Raw genomic sequence first — 15,314 nt, 5'->3', positions numbered from 1 at the left:
TAGACATTTGTAAATAAGCCACAAAATTTGATTCGACTGATTTTTTATGGTCAAAAGTACTATAAATTAGATGATGAGGTTAGCAAAACTGTTGAAGTGTATATATATATATATATATATTATTATTATTATTTTTTTTTTTTTTTCCTTGTGCAAATAGAAGCTTTTCAGCTTCAAGTGGCCAAAACTCCAAAAAGGGAGGAGTTTATTCAGGACTAGTGGGGCTTGGAGCTTAATTTAATTAAAATGGTAGTTGGTAGTACTGTAGTAGTACCTCATCAACAATAGAAAGGAGATGATATCCTTGTATAAAGGACCAAAAACCTATCCTGAGAAAGCTCCCCCAAGTCACACACTTAAAAATAAATAAATTAAAAAGGAAGCTCCTTCTTCTATCCAACACAAGAGAGAGAGAGAGAGAGAGATACCCACACAACCGACAACGTAATTCTTCAAATCCAATTTTGGCTTGTCGATTAATTTTGACCACCACCCATGAACACCACGACCACCAACAACGACTGCATGCCGTTGCTATCCTGCGACAAGCTCGATCGAATGGCCAACTGGGTTGGCGCCAACGTGGCCTCCGCCTTCTTCGCTTCCCTCGAGCGCTGCTCCTGTATCCATCTCAACACCATCGATTTCGACGATGACATCGACACCGACTCCTCGAAGGATCAACTCCCGCTCTTGCTTTCTGCTACTTCCACCGACCAACCACCACCACCAATTCAGCCCACCACCGCCACCCTCCACCTACCTGCTTGATACCTTTTTGTCTTTGGGACAAATTGCGAATCCTTCTCTCTTCCTCTACTGCCTACCGCAATTTCGTAATTTGGGCAGGTTTATTGTTCATCTGGAAAAAATCAAAGCCGTTTTGCCTCATGGGTTTCTGGTGTTTCTGCTCCTCTCACTGTATGTACCTACCGTTGTCTTTTTTTTTTTTTTTTCAGAATTTGGGTATCTGTATCTCCAGACCATGTATGGAAACTCTTGTGAATTGTAATGAATAAAGCTTTCTGTTCATTTATTGCTTCTGGAATTTGGGAAAGATAAGAACCTCCCCTGAATCTGAATTTTATATAATTGTTTTAGGCCAAGGTGATATAAGAATTATAGGTCAAAGTTTGGTTTTGTACTATTTGGGAAACGTATTATTATTCTTGTTATGGGTTTAGATTGGTCCCCCAGTTTGATCTTTCATAATGGTTCCATTAGCAATTGTTTTTCAATATAAAATGCAATGGCTTATCTACTACAAGCCTTAAGCTTTTGCGAATAATGTGCTTTAACAACAAAAAGAAGGTAACAATTTTGAATCTTTCCCTTATTTCAAACTTTGGTGTTCTCCATATGCTAGCTGGTTGCAGGTTGAGTTTAGTTGAATGAGGATTGGATGAGATGGACACTTTCTAAAATGACCAATCTTATAAAATTTATTGGCCCGCAGTACTGGATGGATATTTTATGTGCTGGCTCGAAAGAGTTGTCATTCTCCTGATCGGTGTTACTAGGCGGTGTCTATATTTTAACTTAGGTTGCATATCTTGTTGCACTTTAATGGAGCTTTTCTTCTCAGTCACATCAATTTACTGAATTCGCCAATGCGTCTTCGAGCCATAAGATTTTGGTGGGGTTCGTCTATGGGGTTTTGGCTAAGTGCTCTGTTACTTGGTAAACCTAGATTTATGGAAGGAAAAGGAACTTACTGTCGAGCTGCATAAGATAAAGATTCTCTCTTTTTGTTGAATGGAATAATGCTGTCAAGACTGGACTTTGATGTAATGCATATTAATGACTACACTCCTTGATAGATCTTTGATAATGAAAATGTTATAGATTGGACTTCAAAATGTTTTGGCATTTCTTTCTTCTTTCAGTACTTGTGCTTTCTGATCACTTTCAAATTTTCCTTTAAATGTTACTTTCTATGTGATTGGATTTATGACTGGGTGGTCTTCTTGGGGTTCTTGTGTCAGTTGAAAAGTAAATTGACTATCCCACAATTAAAGGACTATCCTCAATGTCAGAAGGTTACCATGATGATGCCTATGCTGTATGACTAACAGAAAAAGAGCTTATTATGGTTCTCTTAAACCTTTTATTTTTTATTATTATTTTTTTTTCACCTTTTTCCCCCCGTGGATTTAGATATACATTATGAGCATCAAAATTTTAAGTTTTTATTTAACTTTTTTTTTTTTTTTTTGAAAAAAATATATTTCATGGAACAAGTTGTACAGAGTAAAGATTGAACTTCTTCATAATTATCATGGTTATTGCATCTGATCGCATCTTCTGCGACATATGACAAGATCGATGATCAATTTATAAATTATCTGTCAATGATATGGCGTCGATGAATTGTTAATGCAATATCTTCGCTGCAACATACGACAGATTCTGTTTATGTTTTTCAATTTTTTTTCCATGGTTGTTTCCAAAGAAAGCTAATTGTAATAGTTGTGCGAGATCTGATTGGTAGAGTCTATATGTCATCAGAATTTTGAATAAATATAACTCTTGCAGGAGGTGGTGCAATAATACCTCTTGGATATTCAAATTAAAATTTGATTTCAGTTCTGTTATGCTTTGTAATCTGGCTGAAACCGAGGATGCTAGTTCATAGAATGGGATGCTTTTTTGCAGATGATTGTTAAACCAGCATAATGGCCAGAAAGAATCATTCAGAAAGGAAAAGGAATACAAAGGCAAACAAGGAAACATGTTTATGAAACATGGATATACAGAATGCCCTTGCCATAGAACTTCTGAGAAGTTTAGATAGGCAAGGTTCGAATCACCCCTCTGCAGTTGCATTTGTCTTCCATCTAATACATTTCCCAGATACAGAATTCAGATATCTCAGGCAACAGAGAAGAGACACATTGATCGAAATCCAGTGACAGAAAAACCTGATTACATATCTCTGTCTTCTCTCCAGCAAATTAGCATCAACACGCAGCGTTGGATAATGTAAAGCCTTGCTCTCTTCTCCTTAAGAATCTTCCCTCCTGGAAGCTGAACCTTGCTTTTCTGCCGCAGTGGTAAAGGTAGGCATCCCATTCCTACGAGTTTCCGCTTCTCACCTCCTCTCATTATCTTCAGGCTTCAGAGATAAGATGGTAGAAACAAAAGGAAATAATAATAATAATGATAAAGGATATTTTGAGCTACTTCTGATCTCTGTGCATTTTAACTTGCTCTCACTTTGTTAATCAGAATAAGACCAGGTTCTCTTTTTATGTGGAAAAGAATATGACTGAGAGGGTTACAAAGGTTTGTTACAAAATTTTTGTCTTGCAGTGCAGTGAGTTACTGATATATCTGTTGCAAGTTAAGTGGCTCCTAGGGAGGTTCGCAAGAGGGCCCAAAAAAAAAAAAACAGTTTTATGCATTCAAAATGCTTCCTTTTACTGCACTGTCTGGCAGTTTGGTGGATGAGTTTCTGTTTAGCTGTCTGCTCAAGGAATTGAGCCAAGTGTTTTTGTTTTTTACACACCCGGGCTACTTGATGTATCTTTGTTCTCTCTGTAGGAAACCAAGTCTCAATTTTTATTCTTTTTTTCAAGTTTTTCTTAAAATTCGATCAGGAATTTTGTTAAATCTTTTCAAATTTAGTTGTGGATAAACAAAGGATTACTTGCAAAGTGGACTCCCTAAAACCCGCCCCAAAAAAAATAAAAATGAAAAGAATAAAAATAAAAATTTCCACCTGATATATTGATAAAGGGAAGTACCTTTAACTATAAAGCAAGCTCACCATTTTCATGTTTATCTTCTGAATCAGACTACCATAAATTTAAAGAGAGATATTGGTTGATGCCCATTTGTTGTTATTCAAAAAGCACATTGGTTACGTCTTAGCGGTTGCATCAGCAAATGTGTAGAACTAGGGAACAACAAAATTGACCAAACTAAACAGGAAACGGACTCAGGATATGCATCTTCAAAGTACAGATGCTGGAATGTTTTAACGCTTTGAGAAACCAAAAAAAAACAAATCATAACGTATAAAAAAATTACAAAGAAAACGGAACCCCAAAATTTAATTACCAATGAAACAAAGAGTCATTTTATGCATTTTTCAACTATGATCCAACACCAGCTCACTATTAGACAAACTTCCAGCAGAAAAATAAATAAATAAATAAATAAATTTTTTTATTTTTTTTATTTATTTATTTTTTTTTTTTTGCTTCATTTGCAAGATTGGTGGGATGCCTAACTAGTTAAACCAGTTGGCACATATGGAAGCATATCTTACATTTAGATAAGCCCTGATTAATTCCTTAATTATATTTTTCTTTTTTTGGGAAATTTCTGTTTATATCGAAATTCTTTAATCATTCATTTTTATTGTTTAAAGGTATGAGACTTTTCAATAATTAACATCTATATTTCTTTTCCTTTAAAGGTACGAGACTTTTCAATAATTAACATCTATATTTCTTTTCCTTTCTTAATGTGGAAGAGAATAAATTGATTTATTAACAAAAGTAAACAAATATTAAAAGCCAGCTAAAGTCTTCACATATTTTTGGCGGTTAAGAAAAAGGCAGAGAAATAATATTTATATTCTGATTAAGCCGTTAAAAATCTTTTCAAGTTATTAATTATGCTGCAAAACTTCAACGACTCTTTTTAAGCTTTACAAAATAGTCAAAAGCACAAAAAATAAATAAATAAATAAAAAGGCATCCATAGTCTAATTTAGTATAAATATATATATATATATATATATATATATATATATTTTAATGTGTTATGTAGTTAATATCGTCCAAGTATGCAAAAGGATTTCTGTTTCAAATTTTTTTTTTTTTTCTTTTTCCCCGGAGTTCGATGTCTCAGATATTATACAAAAAGTATCTATTAACGCTATTATATGTAAGCAGAAAGAAAAAGTAAAAGAAAGCAAAAAGAGTCTAAAAAGCTTCGGTTTATAATCTATTTGGTTGGTGCGGCTTTATCATGAGAATGAATAAAAATGTGATTTTATTGGTTAAACTTTTTGTAAACGTATGTCATTTTGAACTTTTGTAATGTTTTTGTAAGATTTCTAAATCACAATCTGGAAAAAGCAAAAGAAAGAGGATTAAAAAAAGATTTAAATTATGTGGGAAAAGGAGGGTATGGGAAGACATGGATACAGAAACTAAAGAGCTTATGTTAGTAAAACAAAGAGAGTTTCTGCAAACCTATCAGGGAGATTCAGACATGCATGCAATTCCAGGCCCAGCAGCGTAATTTTGAAGTTACCTTATCATGGCATGCATTGGACACAATCATATGGTTTTTTTTTTTTTTTGGTCAATAATCATAGTTTCCCACTTAAATTTTTTTTTTTTAATTGAAACGGGCAAATTCGAAAGGATTCTTAGAAATTAATCCTTTAATCAACATTTTTATATGAATTGAAATTTATTTATCAATATTGGAAAATTATGAGAAAAACGTTTGATCAGTGCATGTAAGCACAAATATTATCATCATACATGTTCTTAATCATTTTGGTAATCCAATAACACTTTCGTACTTTAATTAGATGCCATTATTTTGAAATTATTTTATAGCATTGAGATACTCCTCATGCCATAAATTCATATACTTCTCCTATGATATTGTAATAAAAATAAGGGATATAGATGCTCCACCAATTTATCCACTATTGTGTCATAATTAAGTGCACATTAGCTGTAATTTCCATTAGGGTGGTTTATCACATGCCATATCGAAACTAATTTTATTCCCTTTTCCTTCCTTTCCCTTTTATGAAAAGGTGGGGAAGATCTTAGCAAGTAGATTAAAATGGAAAAACATCAAAAGCAACAATAATGAACAAGAAAAAACGGCTAGCTTAGCAATCTAATGAAGATCTGCAATATTTGAGCTTTTAGCAAAGAGGGTGTATATATATAATTAAAATAATGAAAACCAAAAGAAAGACTTTTTATAAAGCCTTACAAAATCTTTGCCGTAGGGTTCCCTAACAAAGGTGGGGTTGGGATGTGAAGGCGTGCACTAACTTTGCTTATGATTGAGTAGAAGAGCATGTCTAATAAAAGTACAGCAAATCAAACCCCATTTTCTACTCCCCTTTTTCCTCTATTTGAGTGTTACCAATTGCATAGATATAAAATAAAATAAACAAGTATTGGGATACTCTTCCAGAGTAATTTTAGACTATTTCAGCCAGCCACATCATGGTTACTGAAAATAATCTGTCATCATTCTGTTCGTGTCGCTGTGATTCAGGCAAATTGATGAACATATAAAAGGTATATATAGCTGAAGATCTGATAACCTGTGGTGTAAAGAGCCCAGTCAAGGACATCGATTGGTTTTCCATGTAACAAATTTTGAACTAAGCAATAAGCATGCCATTCAATAAAGGAGAAAGAAAAAAAAAAGGGTGTGTGCTTATTTTATATAGTAACAAATTGACAGATGATTTAAAGGGAACAGGGCTGTGATAGCTGTGTTTTTTGGTGGGGTTTGAAAATTGAAGTCTAGAAGCAGGCCTTGCCTATATTCTCAGTCAAAATGACATGATTTCATAAAAGATGCATTTATTTATATATAAATCAACAGAAAAAGAAGGGAAAGATCTTTTATAAAGAGAGGATTTGGGTGGTAGAGAGGTTAAAAAACCTTCCCTACATTGGGTCACATTGAATAATTACGCTTCCAACACCTTATTATCACCAATCCATGTTAGAGGAATCATGAAAGCTGACAAACATGATACACCTAGAACAACCCCTTTTGCTTTCTCTTCCAATCAAAGTTTATACCCATCAACACATTACAAAAAATAAAAACAATTCAAAGTTACACACTCTTAAGAAGCAATCCTTCCAATCCCCCCAGATACCCTCCACTTCAACTCTCTCTTTCTATTTCTCTATCTCTCTCTGTGTGCTAAAATGGCCAACTTAGCCTATTCATATATGCTTTGGTTAAGCATTCTAGTATGTGCTTGCAATGTACATGTTATGGCACAGAGGGTTGGAGGAGGATCAACCAAGTTCTATGATTTTAAGGTCTTTTTTCTCTCTCCGTAAACATGCCAATCTCAATTTATTCTCTACTTCTTTGATATATATTTATTATGTCATTTTTGTCCAACTATGTGTATGTTGATGAAAGTTTTCTGTGGCACTTAGGTACAAACTAAAAGAGTTACCAAACTATGCAACACCAAGGACATCATGGTCGTAAATGGAAAGTTCCCAGGACCTGTTATTTATGCTCAAGAAGGAGATAGAATCATTGTCAAAGTTATCAATGAGACACCCTATAATACCACAATTCACTGGTAAAACCTCGTCTTTCTGACAAACTTAAAATCAGCTGGTATTAATTTTGTGTTTCCTTTTGTTGATGGCAAACTTTTTTTTTTTTTTTTTTTTTTAAATAAGGCATGGTATTCGGCAAAGGCTATCATGCTGGTTCGATGGACCTTCATACATTACTCAATGTCCTATTCAAGCAGGCCTGAGTTTTACATACAACTTTACATTGGAGAAGCATAAGGGCACTTTTTTCTGGCATGCTCATGTTTCTTGGTTAAGGGCTACCGTTTATGGTGCCCTTGTCGTCTATCCCAAATCCGGTGTACCTTACCCATTTAAATACCCTTATCATGAGCACATAATTTTACTAGGTAATCAATAAATTCTCCAATTCATATAATCAGCCTTGTACTGCAACTTTCTAGGAAATTAATCATGAAAGTTTGGTTTGTACATGTCAGGGGAGTATTGGCTGCAGGATGTTGTAAAGCTTGAGGATGCCACTTTAGCAAGTGGAGGAAGTCCTCCACCGGCAGACGCCTACACCATCAATGGCCAACCGGGCCCCAACTACAACTGCTCCCAGCATGGTTAAACCTCTTTTATATATATATATATACATATATATCTAGCATCTAGCAGTCGGCCTCTCAAATAATTTGAATAATAAAATTTTTAATGTAGTATCCTCTTGTTCTGTATAGACTGTATTGATAAGTTTTTGATGTCATGATTTTGTTTCAGATGTGTATAAGCTGGATGTGGTCCCTGGGAAGACTTATTTGTTGAGGTTGATACATGCTGGCATAAACATGGAGAACTTCTTTGCCATAGCTAATCACAAATTAACCATTGTGGAAGTTGATGCGGAGTATACAAAACCATTCACCACAGGCCGTGTGATGCTTGGACCAGGTCAGACGATGAATGTCCTGGTCACCACTGATCAGCCAATAGGAAGATACTCCATGGCCATGGGACCTTACATGTCAGCCAGGGGTGTCTCATTCCAGAACATTTCATCCATTGCCTATTTCCAATACTTAGGCGCTATGCCTAATAGCTTATTCTTACCTGCTAAATTACCAAGCTTTAACGATAATCTAGCAGTTAAGTCTGTCATGGATGGACTAAGGAGCCTAAACTCCGGTAATGTTCCGAAAGTGATTGATGCTAATCTTTTTGTCACCATTGGATTAAATGTCCAAAAGTGCCATTCAAAAACACCAAAACAAAATTGTCAAGGTCTAAATAATGGGGTTATGGCAGCATCGATGAACAATATAAGTTTTGTTAAGCCCAAAATCTCACTCTTGGAAGCTTACTACAAGAATATTAGTGGCTCTTTCACCGAGGACTTTCCTGGAGTACCCGTTAAGTTCTATGACTTTGTTAATGGTGCACCTAATAGTATTCCTAATAACACACAGACATTGACTGGGACGAGAGCCAAGGTCCTTGAATATGGTACCCGGGTTCAGCTAATCCTGCAGGACACTGGGACAGTTTCCACGGAAAACCACCCAATTCATTTTCATGGCTATAATTTCCATGTCGTGGGATATGGTAGTGGTAACTATGACCTGAAAACAGCAAGTTTCAACCTGGAGGATCCACCTTACATGAACACAATTGGAGTCCCAGTTGGTGGGTGGGCTGCTATTCGTTTTGTTGCTGATAATCCTGGTATGTTTTTATCTTTAGAAACTGATTTTTATTTGTATTTTATTTATAATTATTATTAATTTTTTTTTATGTATAAATAAAATTTAAGATAGTTTAGGAGTTTGATTATTGATTGCAGGAGTTTGGTTTATGCACTGTCATCTTGATATTCACCAGTCATGGGGATTAGGAACAGCGATCATCGTCAAGAACGGGAAAGGAGAGCTTGAGACACTTCCTCCTCCTCCTCCAGGACTTCCACGGTGCTAAACTTTATTTATTTACTTTATTTTTTTTGAGTTGGATTTTGATAGCAGAGGATTCTTTTACGAGCGTGTAATAGTGTAATATCCGAGAACATGAAATTGTCGGTGTAAAGTTGTTAAGATTAAATGGAATAAAGAAGATGCAGATTTATTTTCTTCATTCTTGTTTCCTTTTTTTCTCATTATTTCTATTTGAAAGTCTATAAAATACCAAGCACGAATCATGACGCGTAGGACAAGCGGATAATGCATAACATCATAAGCTTAAAAAGTTTGTAAATCGAATGCACGATATATTGTTTTGTAGATCATGATAATACACCCAATTAATTATGAAAGAAAAGAAGAAATTGTCATTTTGTCTTAATCCATCATTACCAAAAACCCATAATTTCTTTTAAAAAGTTCATATATAGAAGGAAAAATAAATAAATAATAAAAAGGAAAAAGAAAAAGAAGACCCTGCCGGAATCCTATGAAAATGCATAATGTAAAAAGCCTACTGCTAGCATTCAAATCCAGAATTCGTGTAATCTTAAAGGGTGGGCAATGGCTCTCTTTTGGGCATGGAAAATTATTTTTTTCTTTTGAAAGGAAGTAGAAAAATGTAACAATATATATATATATATATATATATATATATATATCGAGATGTAAAACTGTTACTTGTTCTAAACTTCTACTTCTGAAGCAGACAGATATGACATTCCCAAATATACGAATTTATCTCCTTAATTTTGTATCTCATAACATAGAGAAAACAGAATGCTTACTCTGAAAGGAAATGTCTTTCATTCATAAAGCAGACATTATGGATTGATTTTCTCTGAAGTCCACCACTTGTCTCCATTGACCTTATGTCTGGATGTAAAGGTCAGCCTCTGGTTGCTCTTCAAATTCAGGTAATCAACCTGTGAATAAAGTCCGCGAAAGTTAAAAGGGATATGGAGAAAAGCAATAGGGAAGTGGAATGAATAGCAGAGTAGAAAGACTATTAAACCTGCTCTGGATCATGAACCAGAAGGCAAAACGCATCAACTGGGCCTGCAGAAGGGTCTATAGATACTTCTTTTGGTGACTCTTCATCTACGAGCGGATGGCCAGGATCTAAATATAGTAGGCGTGATCTTGGAGATCTGGCAAACCAAGATTTCTCTCTTTCCTGCACCAATCATTGTATTGTAAAACATGTAGATAACATAAAGCATCTGGTATGGTAAATCCACCAAATTCTTGATGTTCAAGATAATTTCTATGATTGTTACCCATAGCAAAAAAATGGAGGAACATTTTACTAGCATATATTATGCATCCCATTTTCCGTTTATCTCATATCAAATTTAACTAATTATTTTTGCAAAAGCATCCCCCAACACCAAAAAAGGAGGAAAGGGGGGGTGGTGGTGGTTGGAAATCCCTAACAGCAAACAGTTCACATCAATACTTTTCATTTCCACATCCCAGACAGGATCAAATGTAAAATCAACACTCATTGTCTACAGGACAATAAGAATCCAAGTAAGTCATGCTCTTATGACTCATGGCTCAAGCCAATACCAAAGTCATCTTTTATCATGGCCAACCATTATGATCACTCTTCATCAAGCGTATCAACTCCAAAAACACCATGTTAAAAAAATCCACGATGGAGTGGAGTTGACATCCCAACCTCTAGGATGTGCTAAACAAACTTTGGCTGTTTGGTGGCTGCAACACGGCTCAATCTAACCTCGCCAAAGTACATATTGGATATGAATATGATACGTAAAGTGTGCTTTCAATCCAAGTACAAGAGGGTCCCCATTTTACCTGAAGGTTTACAGGATCAGGATTTGATCCATCAACAATATCAATTCTTCCTTTAATCCGGAATTGCTCCCAAGATTCGGTGAAGTACCAACATATCTACAAGGTCAATTTTTTTTTAATTAAAAAAAAAGAAAAAAAAAGCCCACATTGGATCTAAAAGAAAATAATATATGCATGCTTGAAAAGAAGATTCAGTATAAGTACAAAGATACATATAAATCAGAAACCATATATATATATATATATATATGAAAGATTTGATACCTCAGCAAATGGACAATGCTTAAGCTCATCAATCTGCATTATTTATGCAAAAGTCAGCTCAATAGGCAAACCCGGATATGTTATTTGCATTTTAGAATTTCACTATAGTACGAAAATTAGTGATAATGGTAAGTAGTGGAAAATTCCAAACGTAAAAGAAATCAAATCTGAAATCTTTAATTAACTAAATAAGCAGCCCCCATTCCACAAGGACGTGAATTTTGAATGAGCGGCCCAAGAAAATTCCAAATAAACAAGTAAATGATGGACAGAAATAGAATAATAACCTTGCGACTTGTAGAATCGGTGTGGATTTGTATCTTATCAGTATCTCCTTGAAATCCCCTGTAAAACCCCAAAGAAAAATCCATCAAATTTCACTTTTTAATATTAAATATGCATATAAAAATTTAAAAAAATTTATAAAAAAAAAAAAAGAAAAAAAGAAAAAGAGAGAGAGAGTGAGAGAAGGGGAGAGACTTATGAGTACCTAAAAATAAGGGTACGATTGGAAGGCCTGCCATTATAACCCACCGTTGCCTGAAACACGATCATCCAAAAATAAATAAATTAGTGTAAAGTTAATAAATAATTAAAAAGTGAGACTTTCTTACCAATAAATAAATAAATAAAATTAAAAACTGAGACTTTTTAGAATAAATAGATGTTGGAGAAAGAAAGAGAGAGAGAGTTAAATTTACAAGCTGAAAGAAGGACGAGTGTTTAAGGTGGGCATTAGAGTCCAAGGCATCCAAAAGAAGCTGCTTCCATGGCACTGCTGTCCCTGTTTTAGCCATCATGAATCCCTTCTTCTTCTTCTTCTTCTCTCTTCCTTTTTTTTTTTTTCTTTCTTTTTTTTTTCTATAGCAGAGACTATCGATTTTGAATATTCCCACTTCAAATAATATTATTTTATATATAGTAGTCAATATAAAATATATTATATTAACTTATATATATCATCGAAAATAATTCAAATCATCCCTAGTTACACCCAAAAAAAAAATAAATAAATAAATCCAAATCAAATCATCCTTTCCAGGAAAGAGAGTACAAAAATTAATTGAAATCATCCTAAACCAATTTTATTCAAAAGATATATATTTCTATAAATAATTTTATTAAAGTTCAATTTTTTTTTTTAATTTTTTATAACCAGGAGCTCCACGTAATTGTGATATTCTAAAAACAGAACGGAGGGCTCTTTTTTTTTTTTTTTTAAGGTATATTTTTTTATTCTATATTGTTTTTAATAAAGTTTATAATTATATTATTTATATATAATTGACACCTATAGAAAAACAGAACGAGGATACTATATAATAATTTTTATATTTTTTGATTGGCTGGAAGAATTTGGACTTGGATTTTTTGATTGCAAGGTCAACCTGGCTAACCTCATGCGGGAATTTTTTTTTTTTTTTTTTTTTTTTAAATCTACACCATTAACTGTTATCAGCGGAATCAAACGAGACCCAATTAGGACTTTTGACTTGGAAAATGCATTTTAAAAGTCAACATCATCTTAAAAACCAAACATCATTTATTTCCATTATTATCTCATAAACATTTTGTCTCTCATCCCAACCTGTCCATAAGCTAGTTACACAGCAGACTTCATGGGTTGATTTCCTCTGAAGTCCAGCACTTGACTCCATTAACGTGTGTGGATGTAAAGACTAGCCTCTGGTTACTCTTCAGATTCAAGTAATCAACCTGTGAATACATAAGGTGAGAAGCCTTATAGGGAAAACAAGAAAGCTTTGAAATGAATACATAAGACGCACTGAACCTGCTCTGGATCAAGAACCAACACACAAAATGCACCAACTGGGCCTATACTGCGGTCTAGAATGACTTCTTTGGGTGGTTCTTCATTTAGTCTTGGAAGTCCAGGATTAGGTCCCAAATACTGGAGTCTCGAATTCAGAGAACTGGCGAACCAACATTTCTCTCTTTGCTGCACCATTCATTCAAACAAAGTGAGGAAAACAAGAAGGCACCTCAAGGCATTCTTCTTGTAATTAAAAGTTGTTAAATTTCTCGATGTCCAACATGTTTTCTTAGAGGCTACAAATATTGAAAAGAAAGGGCATCTTACACCCAACTTTTGTTTCATCACAAATAGTAAATAGCAACCAAGTATTTTGCAAAATGCAACCAATCTCTGGTAAAAAAAATCAACATTGATGCCTTTCTCAAGACAAAAATTTTTTTATCCCTGCTTTGTGAAGAAATCAGCAAAAGTGTCATTGAACTGGAATTTCATTTCAACTGTTATCAGTGATTTGGTTGAGCTCTGTTTATCCTAGTTCATCGGTCAATCGAACTCAACTTTCATCAGTAATTGCCTCTAGGAGAATAAGGATCCCTATTTTATTTTTTATTTTTTTAGCGAATGATTTCAATGCCTCATGATCTATACAAAAGTAATGTTTATCATTGCCATTATATTATCATTACTGTTTCATCATTTCTCCTCAAACATACCATCTTAAAAAGATACAGGAATTTCACATCGCTTCCTAAAATGTAATAATTAACCTATACTTGAAATATGCAAAATGTGCTTTTTTCAAGAGGTACTATGTTACCTGAAGTTTTCTAGGATCAGGATTGGATCCATCAATGGTCTCAATTGTTCCATTAATTCGAAATTGCTCCCAAGAGTCAGTGAAATACCAGCATATCTACAACAACTAGCAAATTTAAAAATACGATAATGGATACGGAAACTCTAAAAAGAGAAACAGTACGAGTGCTAATTGTTTAACAAAATTCTAGGAATGTCATCAAATATTCATTACCTCAGCAAACGGACAATGCTTAAGCTCCTCAATCTGCATTGTTCATGCAAATGATCAAATCCCAATAAGCAAACCATCCACTTAATCACAAAACCCATATAGTCCATTTTGAATTTTTGATATAGAATGAGTAAATAACTTCAACCATACCCATTAATAGGAAAAAGACCGATTGGTATTACTTATTTAGAAGAAGAAAAAGGTATCAAATTTCGAATCTTTTAATCTTTAATTGGCGTCAACAGAAAAACAAAAAAATCAAGTGTTTAATCAAATAATAGCAAGTGGATATATACATAGATATAAGAACATTGAAATTTAAAGAGAATAGTTAGAGAAGAACCTTGCGACTTCTACAATCGGTGTTGATTTGTATCTTATCGCAATCCTCTTCAAATCCCCTGACAACCCCAAAAATAATAATAATAATAATAATATTAATAAATAAAAATCATAATTGGCTTAGAGAGAGAGCGAGAGAGAGGAGAGAGTGCCTGAAAACAACGGTGCGGTTCGAAGGTCTCCCGTTATAACCTACAGTTGCCTGGTACCCAATCATCATCATCACCACCATCATCCATTTAAAAATAAATAAATAAATAAAGCAAATAAGATCTTCAAAAAATAAAAATAAAAAATAAAAGCTTAGGACTGAATTTAAAATGATGGAAGAGAGAGATTACAAGCTGAAAGAAGGAAGAGTGCTTGAAGTGGGCATTGGATTCCAAGGCATCCACAAGAAGCTGCTTCCATGGCGCTGCTGTCACTGTTCCTCCCATACTATTACTTGTTCACTTTATCCTTTCTCTCCTCTTTTTTCCTTTTTTTTTTTCCTTTTTTCCTTTTTTTATTTTCCCCACCTAAACACCTCATTTCGCATAGCGGTTCTTAATTGTTTTTTTGTCTAAATGCGTTTTTAAATACAGCGACTTTAATATGCCCCGTCTCGGTCTGTTTTTCTTGCCCTCTACGACAGTAAAGGTGATGTAGCTAGAGTAAGAGTCTGTTTCTACATCCAAACTCCAAAATCTCTCATATTATTGGGCTCGATGCTTGGCGATTTTCTGTGGGCTTTTATGCGTGGGCTTTTTTTGTTTCTTACTTTTTTCCTGGAAAGCACAAAAAAACCCACCCTTCATCCAAAATAAAGAAAAACGTTTATATCTCTTTTTTTTAATAATTTTGTCCACATTCATTTA

At 34.2% G+C, this 15,314-nt stretch overlaps 3 protein-coding genes and 1 long non-coding RNA gene across 5 annotated transcripts; 2 read left to right on the top strand and 2 right to left on the bottom strand.

Annotated features, from left to right (window-relative positions):
* The first annotated feature begins 768 nt into the window (after positions 1–768).
* Positions 769–3,590, top strand: LOC112492591 (uncharacterized). The gene is made up of 2 exons (XR_003057020.3): positions 769–921; positions 2,656–3,590. It is a non-coding gene; the product is annotated as an uncharacterized LOC112492591 (long non-coding RNA).
* A 2,455-nt stretch (positions 3,591–6,045) lies between these two features.
* On the top strand, positions 6,046–9,803 carry LOC107423637 (laccase-6). Its single transcript, XM_016033223.4, has 6 exons — positions 6,046–7,052; positions 7,176–7,327; positions 7,431–7,675; positions 7,766–7,894; positions 8,049–8,990; positions 9,109–9,803. Exons 1-6 carry the CDS (start codon positions 6,936–6,938, stop codon positions 9,237–9,239), a joined length of 1,716 nt encoding a protein of 571 aa, XP_015888709.2. The 5' UTR covers positions 6,046–6,935; the 3' UTR covers positions 9,240–9,803.
* A 133-nt stretch (positions 9,804–9,936) lies between these two features.
* LOC107423638 (pyridoxine/pyridoxamine 5'-phosphate oxidase 2-like) lies at positions 9,937–12,689 on the bottom strand. 2 transcript variants are annotated; one of them, XM_016033224.4, is made up of 7 exons: positions 12,010–12,689; positions 11,799–11,848; positions 11,596–11,653; positions 11,309–11,341; positions 11,045–11,140; positions 10,236–10,397; positions 9,937–10,146 (listed from the first exon to the last, which is right to left on the bottom strand). In XM_016033224.4, the coding sequence occupies exons 1-7, from the start codon at positions 12,106–12,108 to the stop codon at positions 10,045–10,047; spliced, it is 600 nt and encodes a 199-aa protein (XP_015888710.2). In that variant the 5' UTR covers positions 12,109–12,689; the 3' UTR covers positions 9,937–10,044. The 2 variants fall into 2 exon arrangements, with proteins under 2 accessions (XP_015888710.2, XP_048335652.1); XM_048479695.2 differs by lacking the exon at positions 11,309–11,341.
* Positions 12,690–12,833: 144 nt separating this feature from the next.
* On the bottom strand, positions 12,834–15,017 carry LOC107423636 (pyridoxine/pyridoxamine 5'-phosphate oxidase 2-like). The gene is made up of 7 exons (XM_016033222.4): positions 14,799–15,017; positions 14,610–14,659; positions 14,459–14,516; positions 14,116–14,148; positions 13,903–13,998; positions 13,101–13,268; positions 12,834–13,024 (listed from the first exon to the last, which is right to left on the bottom strand). Exons 1-7 carry the CDS (start codon positions 14,892–14,894, stop codon positions 12,926–12,928), a joined length of 600 nt encoding a protein of 199 aa, XP_015888708.2. The 5' UTR covers positions 14,895–15,017; the 3' UTR covers positions 12,834–12,925.
* Between the last annotated feature and the right edge of the window lie 297 nt (positions 15,018–15,314).

Source organism: Ziziphus jujuba, chromosome 7 (genome assembly GCF_031755915.1).
Source record: "Ziziphus jujuba cultivar Dongzao chromosome 7, ASM3175591v1".
Taxonomy (NCBI): domain Eukaryota; kingdom Viridiplantae; phylum Streptophyta; class Magnoliopsida; order Rosales; family Rhamnaceae; genus Ziziphus; species Ziziphus jujuba.
The sequence above is the reverse complement of the archived record's forward strand: the minus strand, read 5'-3'. Positions and strand labels throughout refer to the sequence as shown.

Coding starts and splice junctions, on each gene's coding strand:
- LOC107423637 (XM_016033223.4), top strand. CDS start 6,936: ATGGCCAACTTAGCCTATTCATATATGCTTTGGTTAAGCATTCTAGTA. Junction 7,053..7,175: donor CCAAGTTCTATGATTTTAAG/GTCTTTTTTCTC, acceptor TGTGGCACTTAG/GTACAAACTAAAAGAGTTAC. Junction 7,895..8,048: donor CTACAACTGCTCCCAGCATG/GTTAAACCTCTT, acceptor ATTTTGTTTCAG/ATGTGTATAAGCTGGATGTG.
- LOC107423638 (XM_016033224.4), bottom strand. CDS start 12,108: ATGATGGCTAAAACAGGGACAGCAGTGCCATGGAAGCAGCTTCTTTTG. Junction 11,342..11,595: donor CCGATTCTACAAGTCGCAAG/GTTATTATTCTA, acceptor TAAATAATGCAG/ATTGATGAGCTTAAGCATTG. Junction 11,141..11,308: donor AGCATTGTCCATTTGCTGAG/GTATCAAATCTT, acceptor TTGACCTTGTAG/ATATGTTGGTACTTCACCGA.
- LOC107423636 (XM_016033222.4), bottom strand. CDS start 14,894: ATGGGAGGAACAGTGACAGCAGCGCCATGGAAGCAGCTTCTTGTGGAT. Junction 13,269..13,902: donor CTGATCCTAGAAAACTTCAG/GTAACATAGTAC, acceptor TGAATGGTGCAG/CAAAGAGAGAAATGTTGGTT. Junction 13,025..13,100: donor TGGTTCTTGATCCAGAGCAG/GTTCAGTGCGTC, acceptor ATGTATTCACAG/GTTGATTACTTGAATCTGAA.